Genomic DNA, 15,760 nt, shown 5'->3' with positions numbered 1-15,760 from the left:
TGTGAGTTCAATCCTTGAGGGGGCCACTAAGGATCTGGGGCAAAATCAGTACTTGGTCCTGCTAGTGAAGGCAGGGGGCTGGACTCGATGACCTTTCAAGGTCCCTTCCAGTTCTAGGTTAGATAGAGAAAAAAAATTTAAAGGAGATCCTCTCTCCCTAACCCCAAATCAGAGATGCATATTGTAAGGAGACAGCACAGGAGGAGAAATGGAGGGAAGCATCACGGAACGAGCCAGTTAGATAAAAAGAACAGTAACTGCTTGCTTAACGTTGTAGTTCTGTTCCTGAAAACTGCAACTTTAAGCAAAACGATGTTAAGCAAATCCAATTTCCCCATAAGAATTAATGTAAATGGGGGGGGGTTAGGGTACAGGGAAATTTTTCGCCAGACTAATATATTTTATTTATTTAAAATAAATATATATACACACATATACACACACACACACACACACACACACACGAGTACAAGTTTTAAACAAACAATTGAATACTGTACACAGCAATGATGATTGTGAAGCTGGGTTGAGGTGGAGGAGTCAGAGGGTGGGATATTTCCAGGGAATGCCTTGCTGTTAAAATGATGAACTAGCACTTGGCTGAGCCCTCAAGGGTTAACGTGTTGTTAATGTAGCCTCACACTCCACAAGGCAGCACCAATAGAGGGAGGGGATGGCCTTGTCAACACTGGTTCTCCACTTGAAGGGAGTTACCTTACTCTTCATGTGCCAGTATGTTTACGCCTGTATCTGCAATTTTCACTCCATGCATCTGAAGTGGGTTTTTTACCCACGAAAGCTTATGCCCAAATAAATCTGTTAGTCTTTAAAGGTGCCACCAGCTCCTCATTGTTTTTAGGGAACTTAGGGGAGCTGATGGGGGGCTGCCAGCCCACCCTGGTTCCAAGCCCCCCACCAGCTAACTCCAATGGGCTGCTCTTTCTGCAAGCAGTGGACAAAGCAGGTGGCTGCCAAACGACGTTATAAGGGAGCATTGCGCAACTTTAAACGAGCATGTTCCCTAATTGATCAGCAACGTAACAAGTTAACCGGGACCACGTTAAGTGAGGAGTTACTGTAACAGAACTAGCTATAGCTTCCAGCTCATACCTTTGACTTGGTCATTTCATTGGATGCCAGAAAGATAACGATCTTGGCCGTGCTTTTGTCCAGATAATCAATGTTATTCTTCAGCACCGCTTCCATCGCCTTCAGAATTATTATCCGGTGGGGGTAAGCCAGCTGAGGAAAACAGAGCCACACGCAATTCCAACACTAAACGCAAGTCAGAGCATCGGCTACATCTCCACCCGAACAAAGCGCTCACCCCCCTTTGAACCGTTTCAGCCTCTAGGAGGGGTCTGCAGCGCACCCCACATTCTGAGGCCCTGAATCTTTCTGCCTAGTCTGCTTGGTGCTGTTGGTCAGAGGCTCTCCTGCTGACTAAATGCACCTGCAGGACAGCTAGAGTGGGATTTTCAAAGCAGAAATTTAGCTACAGCTCCCACTGATGTGGCACGTCGGCCTCAGCAGAGAGCCTTGGGGTATGCGGAAAGGCCTTGCTGAAAAGCTGACTAGAGTATCAGAAACAGGCAGAAAAGAGTAGGTCTACAGTCCTTATCTCTCAGACTAGTTCGTTTCTTTAATAGAACCTTGGGAGCAGCTGAGACAGACTTTTTAGAGCCCCAGTGATAGTCACCCATAGCCCTTTATGCACGGCTCCTGCACACGTGCTCCCCAGGCATCCTCCCAGCCATCTCCCGATCAGTACTGCAGCCGGACGGGATTCGCTCTGCATCCCGGCCCTGAAGACAGAGAGCAAAGCCATACCTTGTCATGCTGCCGCAGGTATTCATCACAAGAGTTTAGGATCTCTTCAGGCTCGCTCTCTCCCAAGTAGCACAGAGCATTGTAGATCTGTTCTTGGACTAATGGATCCTTATCAGTGGTGGCATCCATCAGCGTCACGGCAAGTTCTGAGAAAGACACACGAAGCGTGAAACGCGCTTTCCAGCACCAGTACAGGAATCTCTGCCCCTAGAAGGGAGGGAAGAGCCACCGCTGCCCCTACCTCAGGCACGTTCGCTCTCCCCCGAGCAAATGGCAAGCCAGGACTCCCACCCTGCCTTTCCTCTGGGCCATAAGAGACCACGGTGCTGATGGAGCATTCCTGCCACAGCACCTGCCTCTCAACCTTCAATTAGCCTTGGGTGAATCGCTCACCTCCACCCCTTCTAAAACCCCACACCTGACCCCTCCCTCCAGCAGGGTCCGGGGAATTATTTGCCCCCAGCATCTCTGTATACGCTCTGACAGTTCCCAGTTAAGCCCCCTTTATCCAGGGCTGAGTCGCCCCTTCTCCCGGTGGTTCAGGGACCTACATTCTCTCCCGTTATAGAGCTCTCAGCTCCCATTTTGTCCTAAGGCAGCTTTCAACACAGCTGGCTCCTCAGTCAGCCGCCTCTTTGTTTAACTTCGCCTTTTGAGAAGGCGGCTCTGTGTATGCTTACAGCCGAGTGCAGAGCCCAGACACCACACAGGTACGAACAGCTCAGCTTAGATGAGCAGAGTGCCCGACACTCGAACCCCCAGCGTATACGTCCTACGGGACGGGCTCTCGACACACCCGAGCAGGGTCTCACACCGACACGGCTATTTTTAGACAGCCTCTGCCTTTCCCCGAGGCATGTGGCAACACACGCAGTGCCGGTCTTCCACATGCAGCCCTCAGTGTGGCCAGAGCCTTAATGGATCAAGCACCAAGTCTCTTTGTAAAACAGATTTTGTAGACCTGGAATTGGGTCCACAGCCCTTCTCTGAATGCTCTCCAGTTTTCAAACACCATTTGTGAGTGCCAGCTGCAAAATCCTTCAGAGAATCCCCTTCCCAACACGGCCTTTGCAATCCGGCTCCTTGGCTTTAGCTCCCAAGGCTGTAAGGGTTGAGCCCTCGGTAGCACTGGAGGAGCTTAGAACCTGGCTGCACCAGAAGCTCTCAGGAAAGAGGCCTAGACTGGCTCTCACTTTCCTGTCACTAACGTCTGTGATGCCCAAGTCTTCTTAACCCGCTGACATCCCCTTGATTAGCAGCTGTCTGGAAGTGAAAGGAGTCCAAGTCAATGCTCTGGCAGCCGACAAGAACGGAAGGCCATCCATAGCTGCAGGGACAGACCAGCACTAACATGCCCAACTAGCCAGTTCAGGAGCTGAAAGGTAGGCGGCGGCACTCTGCTTTGGAGAGTGGAAATCCACCACCTAGAGGGGTTTTTATAGAGAGTTCTTTATAGCAGAAGGTCCCATTGGGACTCCACAGGCCCCTGTTAAAATCAGCTATCCCAAGGCCGGTCTGAAGATTGGGCTCAGGGAGAGGGCACCAGCTAGAGATCCCTACTTCAGCCCAGAATAGGGTGACCAGACGTCCCGATTTTATCGGGACTGTCCCGATATTTCCTTGTTTGTCCCGCGTCCCAACCGACATGCGGTCAGGACACCGGACAAACAAAGAAATGCCCCGGAGCCTGGAGCCCAGAAGTGCTCGCACCCCCCCCCCGCCCCGACTCCGCCCCCTCCTCCCCCGATTGGCTCCCTCCCCGAATCCCCGCCTCTTCCCCGGGCTCACCATTCCCCCTCCCTCCGCAAGCGCTGGAGGGAGGCCGGGGAGACTCAGGGGAAGCGCGGGGCCGGGGTGAGTGAGAGCCCGGCCTGGCCCCGAGCAGGCAGGACTCAGTCGGGTGGTAGGGAGAGGAGGGGGCGGCCCGCGGGGCCAGGCGGCGGCTGTTCTCTCCCCCGGGCAGCGGGACACGGGAGCAGCCGCTGCTGCAGCTCCCACTGCCGCGGGGGAGGAAGCGGCCATGGCGCTCCGCGGCTGTGGCTCTGGCGCCCCCGAACCCTCCGAGCCGGGGCCTGCTGCGGGAACCCAGCAGTGCGCACGCTGGGCCCAGCCCCTGGCCAGTCGCGTCTGGGCTCTGCCCAGCTGGTGCTATCCCGCGGCGGCCCCGGGGCGGAGGCATCGGCAGCCCAGCCCCGTTCGTTCCCCTGCAGGACGGGGGGGCTGGGACCTGCTGCCCCCACTCCGGGGCCGCCGCGGGATAGCACCAGCTGGGCAGAGCCCAGAGGCGACTGGCCAGGGGCTGGGCGCAGCGTGCGCGCTGCTGGGTCCCCGCAGCAGGCCCTGGCTCGGGGGGTTCGGAGGTGCCGCAGCCGCGGAGCGCCATGGCCGCTTCCTCCCCCGCGGCAGTGGGAGCTGCAGCAGCGGCTGCTCCCGTGTCCCGCTGCCCGGGGGGGAGAACAGCCGCCGCCTGGCCCCGCGGGCCGCCCCCCTCCTCTCCCTACCACGCGACTGAGTCCTGCTCGCGGCCAGGCCGGACTCTCACTCACCCCGGCCCCGCGCTTCCCCTGAGTCTCCCGGGCCTCCCTCCAGCGCTTGCGGAGGAAGGTTTTTTTTTTTGGCCCCGCCCCCCCCCACGTCACACACACCCCCCCCGCGTCCCGATATTTGTCTTTGGTGATCTGGTCACCCTAGCCCAGAAGGTACACTTGTTACTACCTTATGACCAGCATTCCCCCAGCACCGGCACACAGCACCAGAAGCATGCAGACATTCAGCACCAAAGAGGTTAACTCTAGTTTGAGGAGGAGCATACTTCTCACCAGACTGAATTAATCCAAAGATTATTCATTGGTGAAGGCTTTGAAAGGTCGGGGTGGGCAGAACAGAAGATGTTATAAGGGTTAATTACTCTCATTGTTAAAAATCCAGACTGAATTGGTCTAGCTTCAACTTCTAACCAGCCATTGGATCATGTTAGACCCTTCTCTGCTAGAGAAGAGAGCCCGTTATCAAATACTTGTTCCCCATGTAGTTATTTACAGACTGATCATGTCACCCTTAACCTGCTCTTTGTTAAGCTAAATAGACTCAAAGGAGTTCAATCTAGTACTATAGAACATTTTTACAAGCTTCTCGTCATTCTCATGGCTCTTCTCTGAGCCCTCTCCAGTTTATCAACATCCTTCTCAAATTGTTGACACCAGAACTGGACCCAGTACTCCAGGAGTGGTCACAACAGTGCCAAATACACAGGTAAAATAACCTCTACTCCTACTTGAGATCCCCATTTGTCCATCCCAAGATTGCGTTAGTCCTTCTGGCCACAGCATCACAATGGGAACTCATGTTAAGCTGATTACCTACCATCCACCCCAAATCTTTTTCAGAGTCACTGCTTCCCAGGATAGAATGCCCCACTCGGTAAGTATGGCTTGCAATCTGTCCCTAGGTGGTTACATTTAGCCATATCCAAATGCATATTGTTGGCTTGTGCCCAGTTTACGAAGCAATCCATATCAGGTTGGATCAGTGACCTGGCCTCCTCCATATTTACCACTCCCACAATGTGTGTCATCGGCAATCTTTATCAGTGATCATTTTTAATAATCAATGACTTGGAAGAAAACAAAATCAAGTAGCACAGGGCCAAGAACTGATCCCTGGGGGACCCCACTAGAAACTCACCCACTCAAAGCTCCATTTACAGTGACATTGGGACCCATCACATAGTTCTCTTTAAGCACTGAGCATAGTGCAACTCACTCCGAGGTACAAAACATGACTCTCTGAAGCTCAAACCCGAAAGATATTTAATACCCATCAGCTGGCCATGTACAACCTTGACTGTCAGCTTCTCTTGCTTGCCTCGCAGAGAAATAAAACAGGAGGCATTTTGCCTTGACTCCGTTCTTATTACCTACATTTCTTCTGGTTTCTAAAAAGGAGGCATTTTTCTAGCTTCTTGGTCTTGCACCAACTGTCTCCAGATTAGCGAGTCAGCCCCATACTCAGTTTTGCATATAGATCCTTTGCCAAGTTTAGCATGCAGGACTATAAAGCAGATTATCTGGAACCTGCTCCCGGAGCAAGTCAGCGTGAATCAGATATGGCTAGACTAGGGTAACAGAAACCACACAAGGTTTGCTCACTGCAGAGCCAGGTAACATTCCCTCTTCCACAGCATGGTTAACTACTGGCAACACTGTTTTAAACACTGAATCAGCCATATGAAGCCTGTTTGAGAAGATGCCCATGGGCTACCTCAAGCCACCTGAAAAGAGGTGCTCAAAATACACCACTTGAGGCTTTGTGAAAATACACCAAGACAACAGGGAGTTTAGGGAGGATCTTTGTGCCGCCCCGAGGAAAGTGCAGGTTGGAACCCCAGGCCCTTCTGCTCTGAACCAGCAGAGGTGTTTTTGCTCTGCCCTCAGTTGATGAAGAAACACCTTCAGCCTTCACATTTCAGGTGGCGGGGCTGCACAGCAGGAAGTGGGCAAGCCAGGCCCTGGGGCACAAGCAGCAGGGGTGGGAAGGGAGGACATCTTATAATTTGACTTAGACGGCTCTGTGCAGGTGGACCAAGGAAGCTGGGTTAGTGAGAGACAAGGAGTAAACCGATAGCTACCAGATTTAGAAAAAAGCCACCATCCTGGCTGTCAAAATCTCCACTACCATGCTGGCGTTGTGCCAAGTGGACAGCCACTGGGGCATGCCGCTCTTTCTCCAGAGTGGAAATTGTTCTGCAGCACATACTACTCGTTCAGAGTATTCTTCCCAGCATGCATTGCCTTCCCTCTGTTAACATTGAATTCTAGCTGCCCCTGGGCGTCCCACTTGCCTAGCTTTGGGTCACAGATTAAGACCAGTAGGGACTGTCAGGATCATCTAGTCCAGGGGTTCTCAAACGTCATCGCACCACAATCCCCTTCTTACAACACAAATTACTACACGATTCCAGGAGGGGCAACTGAAGCCTGAGCCCACCCAAGCTTCGCCACCTTGGGGAGGGGGGGGCAGCGAAGCTGAAGGGCTTGAGCCTGAGATGGGGGCCTGTAACCGGAGCCCCACCAAGGGCCGAAGCCCTGGGCCCCAGTAAGTTCAACACCAGCCCTGGTGACCCCATTAAAACGGAGTTGAGACCCACTGACTCTAGTCTCCTAAGAGGCCATCAAACTCCACCCAGTAATTCCTCCATCAAGCCCATGATTTCTGGTTGAGCTAGACTAGAGCATCTTTTAGAGCAACAGCCAATCTGTAACTGGAAGTGTCAAGAGCCTGAGAATCTACCACTTCCCTTGGCAAGTTGCTCCAGTAGTGAGCTACCCTTGCTGTCCAAGAACGTGTCCTGCCGAGTCCCTCAAGGTCTAACTAACCTCCATAACTAACATCTGCCGGTTTACACTTCCTCATGGACCACCCTTGTATCCTGCTCAATACTAAACAGCCTGGGATGGACTGAGACGCCTGCCATTTATCTGTAACACTGCATCTAGCAGTGCAGTGCCGACACGGCCCTAGACAGGGATCAGACCCCACCGTGCTCAGCATTTTACAGGCATGAAACAGACAGTGCCTGGGCTGGAGACTTCAGCAGCTCATGTGGTGATAAGATGCAACAGGTGAGAGAGACAAGTGGGGTGGAGGGATAACAAGGTAACCGTGCAGACAGATCTGTTCCCCTAACTAGTCACTAGTGGCCACCAGCCCAGCCAAGGTCAGATGGGGTGATTTACTGGCACCAGAGCAGGTGTGTGATGGAAGAGGATATGGTGGTGGCTTTATGACCAGTGTCAGGAAATTTCGCTTTCATGCTGTCTCTTACAGATGGGTAAAGTACAACCGTGTTTGTGGGAGAAGTAGCCAAGGAGGCGACCCAGCCTTCCTGTATCTTGGCCAGTTTCTAGTCCGCATCAGCACGTTACGCTCACCTCACAATGACTTTGTTTCTTTGATACTTCTTGTGAGGACCTTTGCCAGAGGCTTTTAAATTGGTTTTAGCACCAGTTCTCCTTTAACCACTTTTGTGCACAAGTTTACACATTGTCTCTGCAGCTCCCTATTACTGGATTTTATTGTCAGCACATTGTATTGCATGATCACAGCAAGTCTACAGCCTTTTCCCTGAGCTTCGCTACAGCCCATGGCTCCGCCCCACTGAAGAAGTAGATCAGATGCCCCACTGCATCTATTGCCACAGGGCAGAGGGAACATGTCCCCACACCGGGAGAAGTGAGAAAGGCAGGAAGTGCGTGTTGCTTTTCCCACTTCTCAGGTGATTGTAACAGCTCAGTCTTCAGTCACTCAATTTTAGAAATAGTTGGTCTCCTCTTGAGGTCCCTTCCAGTCCTAGGATTCTGTGCTAACCAACAAGGCTGTCAAGTTAAACAGAGCCAGACACCTCATTAACTCCATATACTGCTGTTTATCGTTATGGGCCTACAGCAATTTTCAGTCCAAGACAGCTTGAACGTTTCAGGAGCTCTAGATCTCTATCAACAACTTTAATTCTAGGCCTTTCATTATCCTGCACTCCCGTCAGACACCCATGTTGTAATATAATTACATACAATTAGAGGGCACAGCATGTGTGCCTGTAATGCGAACGATGTTTATTTGGGGTGGTGAAGCAGTCAGTTGCTCTGGCTGGGGTCAGGATCTGTGGCAGGAGCAGCTGTGCGCACAGGTAAATGCCAACGTTGAATCGTTTAGAGGAGAGTTGCCGTTTAACACAGCTCTTGGCTTCCTCTTTTTGATGCTGAAAGATTCTATTTCCACATGTTTGTCTAGCGTCATTAGCCAGTTGTCAGGATCGCATTTTCCTCTTCAGAGGGGAATCGGTCCTCTGGCTCCTCCCCTCTTAGACTAGTATCAGGGGGTAGCCGTGTTAATCTGTATCAAGTATCGGGGGGGTCCTCACCCACAACCACTTCAGATTTGAGGACAATATATACCTTCAAGTCAGCGGCACTGCTATGAGTACCCGCATGGCCCCACAGTATGCCAACATTTTTATGGCTGACTTAGAACGACGCTTCCTTAGCTCTCGTCCCCTAACGCCCCTACTCTACTTGCGCTACACTGATGACATCTTCATCATATGGACTCACAGGAAGGAGGCCCTTGAAGAATTCCATCTGGACTTCAACAATTTCCACCCCACCATCAACCTCAGCCCGGACCAGTCCACACAAGAGATCCACTTCCTGGACACTACAGTGCAAATAAGTGATGGTCACATAAACACCACCCTATACCAGAAACCTACTGACCGCTACACTTACCTACATGCCTCCAGCTTCCATCCAAGACAGACAGAGGCAAACACCTACAAGATCTTTATCAAACATTCGTAAAACTACAATACCCACCTGGGGAAGTGAGGAAACAGATTGACAGAGCAAGACAGGTACCCAGAAATCACCTATTACAGGACAGGCCCAACAAGGACAACAACAGAACACCACTGGCCATCACATACAGCCCCCAGCTAAAACCTCTCCAGCGCATTATCCACGATCTACAACCTATCCTGGAAAATGATCCCTCACTCTCACACAGACCTTGGGAGGCAGGCCAGTCCTCGCTTACAGACAACCCCCCAACCTGAAGCAAATACTCACCAGCAACTACACACCACACCACAGAAACACCAACCCAGGAACCAATCCCTGTGGCAAACCTCGTTGCCTACTCTGTCCCCATATCTACTCTGGTGACACCATCAGAGGACCCAACCACATCAGCCACACCATCAAGGGCTCATTCACCTGCACATCCACTAATGTTATATATGCCATCGTGTGCCAGCAATGCCCCTTTGCCATGTACATTGGCCAAACCGGACAGTCCCTCCGCAAAAGAATAAATGGACAGAAATCGGACATCAGGAATGGTAACATACATAAGCCAGTAGGTCATTCTATTACAGATTTAAAAGTCACAATCATTGAACAAAAAAAAACTTCAGAAACAGACTTCAAAGAGAAACAGCAGAACTAAAATTCATTTGCAAATTCAACACCATTAATCTGGGCTTGAATAGGGACTGGGAGTGGCTGGCTCATTACAGAAGCAGCTTTTCCTCTCCTGGAATTCAGAGTAGCAGCCGGGTTAGTCTGTATCTGCAAAAAGACCAGGAGTACTTGTGGCAAATTTGTTAGTCTAAGGTACCACAAGTACTCCTGTTCTTTCTCCTGGAATTGACACCTCATCTATTATTGGGAGTGGACTACATTCGCCCTGATTGAATTGGCCCGGTCAACACTGGTTCTCCACTTGTGAGGTAACTCCCTGCTCTCCATGGGTCAGTATATAATGCCTGCATCTGTAACTTTCACTCTATGCATCTGAAGAAGTGAGGTTTTTACCCACGAAAGCTTATGCCCAAATAAATGTTAGTCTTTAAGGTGCCACCAGACTCCTTAGACTGTGTTCCTGGAGGTTAGAACAGGATTCTCAGGACAAGAAGGTCAGCCAGAGAGCACACCAGGGTCACACCCTATTGACATCCAGGGTGAGGCCAGGTAGGGCCATCAGGATTATTATTCCTTGTGTTAAGGCACTGAAATAAATGGGAGTCCCTAAACGACAAGTCACTAGACTCCCTGAAAGCCACTGCAGGGATCACGTCCTTAACATGAGTATTCGAGAGGACTGCATACCTCACTATCTGTAAAGAGCCTAAGGATTGTTTGTATGTGCATCCCAAGAACAGGATTCTTGAAAATATGGGTCATCTTTCAGATCCCAATGCAAGTCAAAGCAGTTCTTCGCCCACGTCCGGCACCTCCTGGCTCTAGCATGCCAGCAGTAGGCATTTATCTACTGCTGGATCAAAGCAACATACACCCACCAAGACAGACCTGTTGTGAATAACCCACATGAGTGGCTATTAACATAATGGTACGTTATGCTGTTAAAAACATTCCAGGTGGCGTTCAGGATTTCGAAAGGAGCGTGTAAGGCCTTGGTTATACACAAGTTGCACTTTTTCCACAAGAGAAGTCTTAAACTGATTTTTTTAAACTACACAAATACCAGAGTTTAAGTAAATCAGCAAATCACTTCTTCACTGACTTCAGTCGATCAAAACGAGCCACGTTTGCATCCATCTAAAAAAAGTGTTCACAATTTCAGAGATTTCATAACGGAGTTTAGTTAAATTGGTGCAGTTTGCAATATAGAGAAGGCCAAAGATTCCTTTGCTCTTAACTCTTCTATTAGAAATGAGACTTGCCACCCCCACCCAGCCCTGCCAGGCACACATCTCCAGAGGCTATAAAAAAACTGACTTGCAGCCATGAGCAATAGATTAGAGTTTGATGCTATATCGCTTGTGAGTCACTCGGGAGATCACAGGTAAGATACAGTGCCAATGGGCTCTCAAGCGAGCCCCAGGCAGTCAAGTTTAGTCCCATTAAGAAATGCTTGGAACAGTCTCCCTAGGGAAGTGGTGGAAGGGCCATCAGGTAGGCCATTTAAAACGAGACCGGACAAGGTACAGACTCCTACTACAAGGAACAATCCTGCCCTAACCTAGCCTGTCCCATGGAGATGAGATCTTAGCTTAGAGGGCTTCCAGTGGGAAGCCAGAAGAGGGAAGGGAGGGAAAGGATTCAAGGTGAAAACACATAAGAGCACAAAATTAATGCTGATGTCACAACAAAGGTCATTTTGCAGCAAGACAGCTGCCACCATGAGCAGGGGGCTCTGGGTACCCATTGTAGTTAGAAACTTGATTTTCAATTATACTGCAGTGGATGGTCTTGGCCAGTCCACCTATGGGCCAATTATAGTTGTGAGTCCAGCCATTCTTTTGCTACCCTGCTCAAACTCATCATCCACAAGTCCACAAAGAGCTGGACTGATTCCCTCTGCTGCTGCTCCTTGCTCTGAGCCTCTCCTCCACCAAAGAGACCCCACACCCCTCTCTTCTTTGTAATCTTTCCCCACTGTTGCAGTCTGGTATTGAGATGCTCAATACCATCCCCAGCTGGAACATTAGCTCTTATTTAAAAGCTAAAAGGAAGTGCCATGAATCTTCGGACTCTGGAAGAGTAAGAGGTTACTGTAGGGGAGCGGACCACAAAGCAACCCTCAGCAGGCTGGCTGCCATGTATCCTGGTAGCTGTTCTTGGAGCAAGGGGGACAATCTGAGCATGGGGAAATGAAAGAGGAACGGTATACAGTAAGGACAGGAGTTCCACTTCAGAACAGCCTCAGATTCCCAAGCAAGAGAGCAATACCTTGAGCTAAACAAAATCAAGACCCAGGTCTTTGATAGCCTGGAATATAGCGATTACCTCCTACACAGGGTGCATGCATGAGTTGCCCAGTTATCTGGTTTTAGACGCAGTGAGATATTGGAGCAAAACAGCTAGGTGTTCTTCAGCTCTGCTCTTCCTTGCTAAGGTGTCCACACCAGCAGAGCTCAGAACAACCCAACATCATTGGAATTGCCTTTGCTTCTCTCCATTACGCTATGTCCCTGAAAAGAGGACTTTCCCCTCCCCTCTCAGAAGCTAGTCACAGTCAGTGACACAAACGAGGAGTCCTGCCAGCTAACAGGGAGCGTGGCACCTGAACTGTACAATACCCTTGTTGGAAGTGCCTGTTTTTGTGTAGATCTCTACCAGATTCAAGCTAGGTTTCTTAGCCTGACTTCCCCCCAAAACAGAGCGGACAGAGTCATCTGGCACTTACTTTTCACCCGCGACTCCATCATGCTCCTCGTTTTGAGCTTTTCTGCCCACAGAGAGTAGTTTGCAGCTTCTTGCTCCCTCTCAAACCGGGAAGTTCCTGGGGAACCTATTTTGGCAGTCTGCCTTTGCTCCTTTAGAGAGCAGTTTCTGTTTTAAGAGTCTCTTGGACTAGAGGTTTGTAAGTCAGGAGCGTTGCGCACCATGAAGCGGAGGAGAGGATATTAGTCCAGCCACAGGGAAGCAAGACATCAATTTCTTCAGTTTCTTGTGGCCAGCTAACAATCTCCAGCTGCCTGATCTCTCCAGGTTTCTGAACCTCTGGCAGTTTCCTGATGGTGGGGAATCAATGCACTCTCCAATGCGATCATAGCTCCAAATGAAAAGCCTTTAGAGAGAGTGAGGCCACATATACTCCCTCCGAAGTACTGTTCCCTAGAGCTTCTTCCTTCTTCTAGGCCTGAAAAGACAGAGACATTTCACAACATGACTTACAACATGCATTTGTTTACCTACAACATTCAGTACTGCGTGTTCCCATCTAGCAACTGCTTCTGTGCCATGGTTTCCAGGGTCCCAGCATTTCTTTTTTTGCCCAGTGATAATGGGCCTGTCCCCTATCAGAAGGAAACTCTTGCCAGCCAGTATGACTGCAGAAAGCATGACCATTTCAAAGGGGTCTAGGTTGTACTCATTTAAGTGACCTGCCTCTGAAGGAACCATGAGGATGGAAGTGACAGACATCAGCAGTCCAGAGTGCCCCGAGGCCCCTGTCCAGGGGAAGTTTTCCTTTACATAGAACCGATTTGCTCTGCTGGTATACTGTAAGATACATAAAAGTGGAGAATCAAAGTCTATACTATATACAGAGACAAGCGTAAAGTAGCAGGGTGTATACACACACACAGGCGCCACAGCACATTCATTGTTCCTAAAAATACATATTGTAGCTTTGATCCTCTCTTCAACTAGGTCAGAACAAAATACCAGCCACGTTCACGCTGAAACCTCCTTAACCATCAAGGAACTGTTAGTGTTTCTAAAACACAGAATCCTAGAAGATTAGGGTTGGAAGAGACCTCAGGAGGTATCTAGTCCAATCCCCTGCTCAAAGCAGGACCAACCCCAACTAAATCATCCCAGCCAGGGCTTTGTCAAGCCTGACCTTAAAAACCTCTAAGGAAGGAGATTCCACCACCTCCCTAGGGACCCATTCCAGTGCTTCACCACCCTCCTAGTGAAATAGTGTTTCCAAATATCCAACCTAAACCTCCCTCACTGCAACTTGAGACCATTGCTCCTTGTTCTGTCATCTGCCACCACTGAGAACAGCCGAGCTCCATCCTCTTTGGAACGCCGCCTTCACGTAGTTGAAGGTTGCTATCAAATCCCCCCTCACTCTTCTCTTCTGCAGACTAAATAACCAAAGTTCCCTCAGCCATTGGCTTGCTATTTCTCTACCACCACCACTACACGTGTCCTACCAGGTGTATCTCTAGTGAGCAAAGCACCCACAGCTTCTCTCCTATCCCAGGGCATGCTAAAGAATTGATTCCTCTCCCCACCTCTGTATAGTGATGCTCATCTCAGGGCAGATAATCTGGTCATGAAGGAAACAGCAGCACAGGAGAGTGTCTGCAATCTCACTTGTTGTTTAGGAAGTGGAAGTTTAACATTCACTAGTTTACTGCCTAGAGCAACTTATCTATTTTGGCATTTCGAAACATCAAGCAAAACACCTTCCCCCCACACGGGGTGTTTTACATCCGCTAATGTGCCACATCATCAGAATAATCAAATCACACAAGGGCCTTTGCATTTGTTTTACACATGACCTATTAGTCCTCACAGTCCCCAGTTATTAGGCCTGTTTTAAGATGTGGCCAAGAGGGGCAGTGACCTGGCCAAGGTATCACAGCAAGTCTGTGGCAGAGCTGGAGCACCTTGCCCTCTGCTCAGTTCACTAACCCACTAATTCACAAGAGTGGCTCCTCCACCTGCCTCTAGTAACAGTGCACACCACTAAGCAGGGGACCGACGCTGGAGCCAACACTCATTCACCTGCTTCCTGAGGAGCGTCAGCCTAGACACTGCTCAGGAGGTAGGAAGCTGGCCACTGCAACCCATGCTGGTGAAGGCAGAGGAATGAATCTAAAAGGAGCACAAAAATGCTGCAGAGTCCCTGCTGCAGGGATTAATCCAGATGCTCCTGATACAGCACAAAGCTGGTACTCATGCGAGAGCCATCAAGCCTTGAGAAAAATGGAACAAACAGAGAAAGTCCAGCCCAGCGTGAAGCCATGGTGCGAAAGCCTTCGAGACTCAATGCACCAGACTAGGTCTGGCCACCCTGCAAGCCAGAGGGCGCAGCTGCAAGCCAGAGGGCGCAGCTGCAAGCCAGAGGGCGCAGCTGCAAGCCAGAGGGCGCAGCTGCAAGCCAGAGGGCGCAGCTGCAAGCCAGAGGGCGCAGCTGCAAGCCAGAGGGCGCAGCTGCAAGCCAGAGGGCGCAGCTGCAAGCCAGAGGGCGCAGCTGCAAGGCTCAGACAGGTGGACAAAGCTGCATCTCTGGTGCTGGGATTTCAGTTCTCTTGATACAGAACTGCAGATCCATAGGGGACACAGATACAGGTGAGAGGAGAAACAGACCAGTGCTCCCAACACCTCCTGAAGCGCATGCAAACAAGAACTAGACTAGCTGCATGGACTCTGACAAACTTTGTCATTTCAAAAGTTGCATGCAACACAGCTGGCCATAGGACAATTAACAGATTCAGTACAAATAACTAAGGCTAAACCACTGGTGCGGTAACATCTTTCTCTTCATAGGTCATTATATAACGCCTGCATCTGTAACTTTCACTCCATGCATCTGAAGAAGTGGGTGTTTTACCCACGAAAGCTTATGCCCAGATAAATCTGTTAGTGTTTAAGGTGTCACCAGACTCGTTGTTTTTAAGGCTAAGCCAGCCTTCCCACCTAGCTATCAGCCAGACTGTCAGAGACCAGGCCTTACGGTCACCTGACTGGAGTGGCAATCATTAATACAGGACTGCACCGATACACACAACCCCAGCACTGAAGAGCGTACAGTGCGAGTAACCCACATAGCTGGGAGTAGACAGATGTCAGCTAGGGAAGCTACTCCTACAGAGAGCTACAATGCAATTAACAGGAGCAGCAGCAAGTATTCACCACCAGCAGCTTGGTATGGAGAAGTCATTTCCTGAGGA

The 15,760-nt window shown here is 50.2% G+C and overlaps 1 protein-coding gene across 2 annotated transcripts in view; it reads right to left on the bottom strand.

Annotated features, from left to right (window-relative positions):
* Positions 1-15,760, bottom strand: part of MROH1 (maestro heat like repeat family member 1) — a 111,503-nt gene that overhangs the window by 94,402 nt on the left and 1,341 nt on the right. For both annotated transcript variants that reach the window (XM_054018485.1, XM_054018486.1), the window contains exons 2-4: positions 12,535-12,990; positions 1,831-1,976; positions 1,111-1,242 (exon numbers count right to left, since the gene is read on the bottom strand). In XM_054018485.1, the coding sequence (XP_053874460.1) occupies positions 1,111-1,242; positions 1,831-1,976; positions 12,535-12,556 (300 nt within the window). In that variant the 5' untranslated portion in view covers positions 12,557-12,990. The remainder of the gene's footprint in view (positions 1-1,110; positions 1,243-1,830; positions 1,977-12,534; positions 12,991-15,760) is intronic.

This window comes from Malaclemys terrapin, chromosome 2, assembly GCF_027887155.1.
Source record: "Malaclemys terrapin pileata isolate rMalTer1 chromosome 2, rMalTer1.hap1, whole genome shotgun sequence".
Classification (NCBI taxonomy): domain Eukaryota; kingdom Metazoa; phylum Chordata; order Testudines; family Emydidae; genus Malaclemys; species Malaclemys terrapin.
This window is presented reverse-complemented; position numbering and strand designations above follow the sequence as displayed.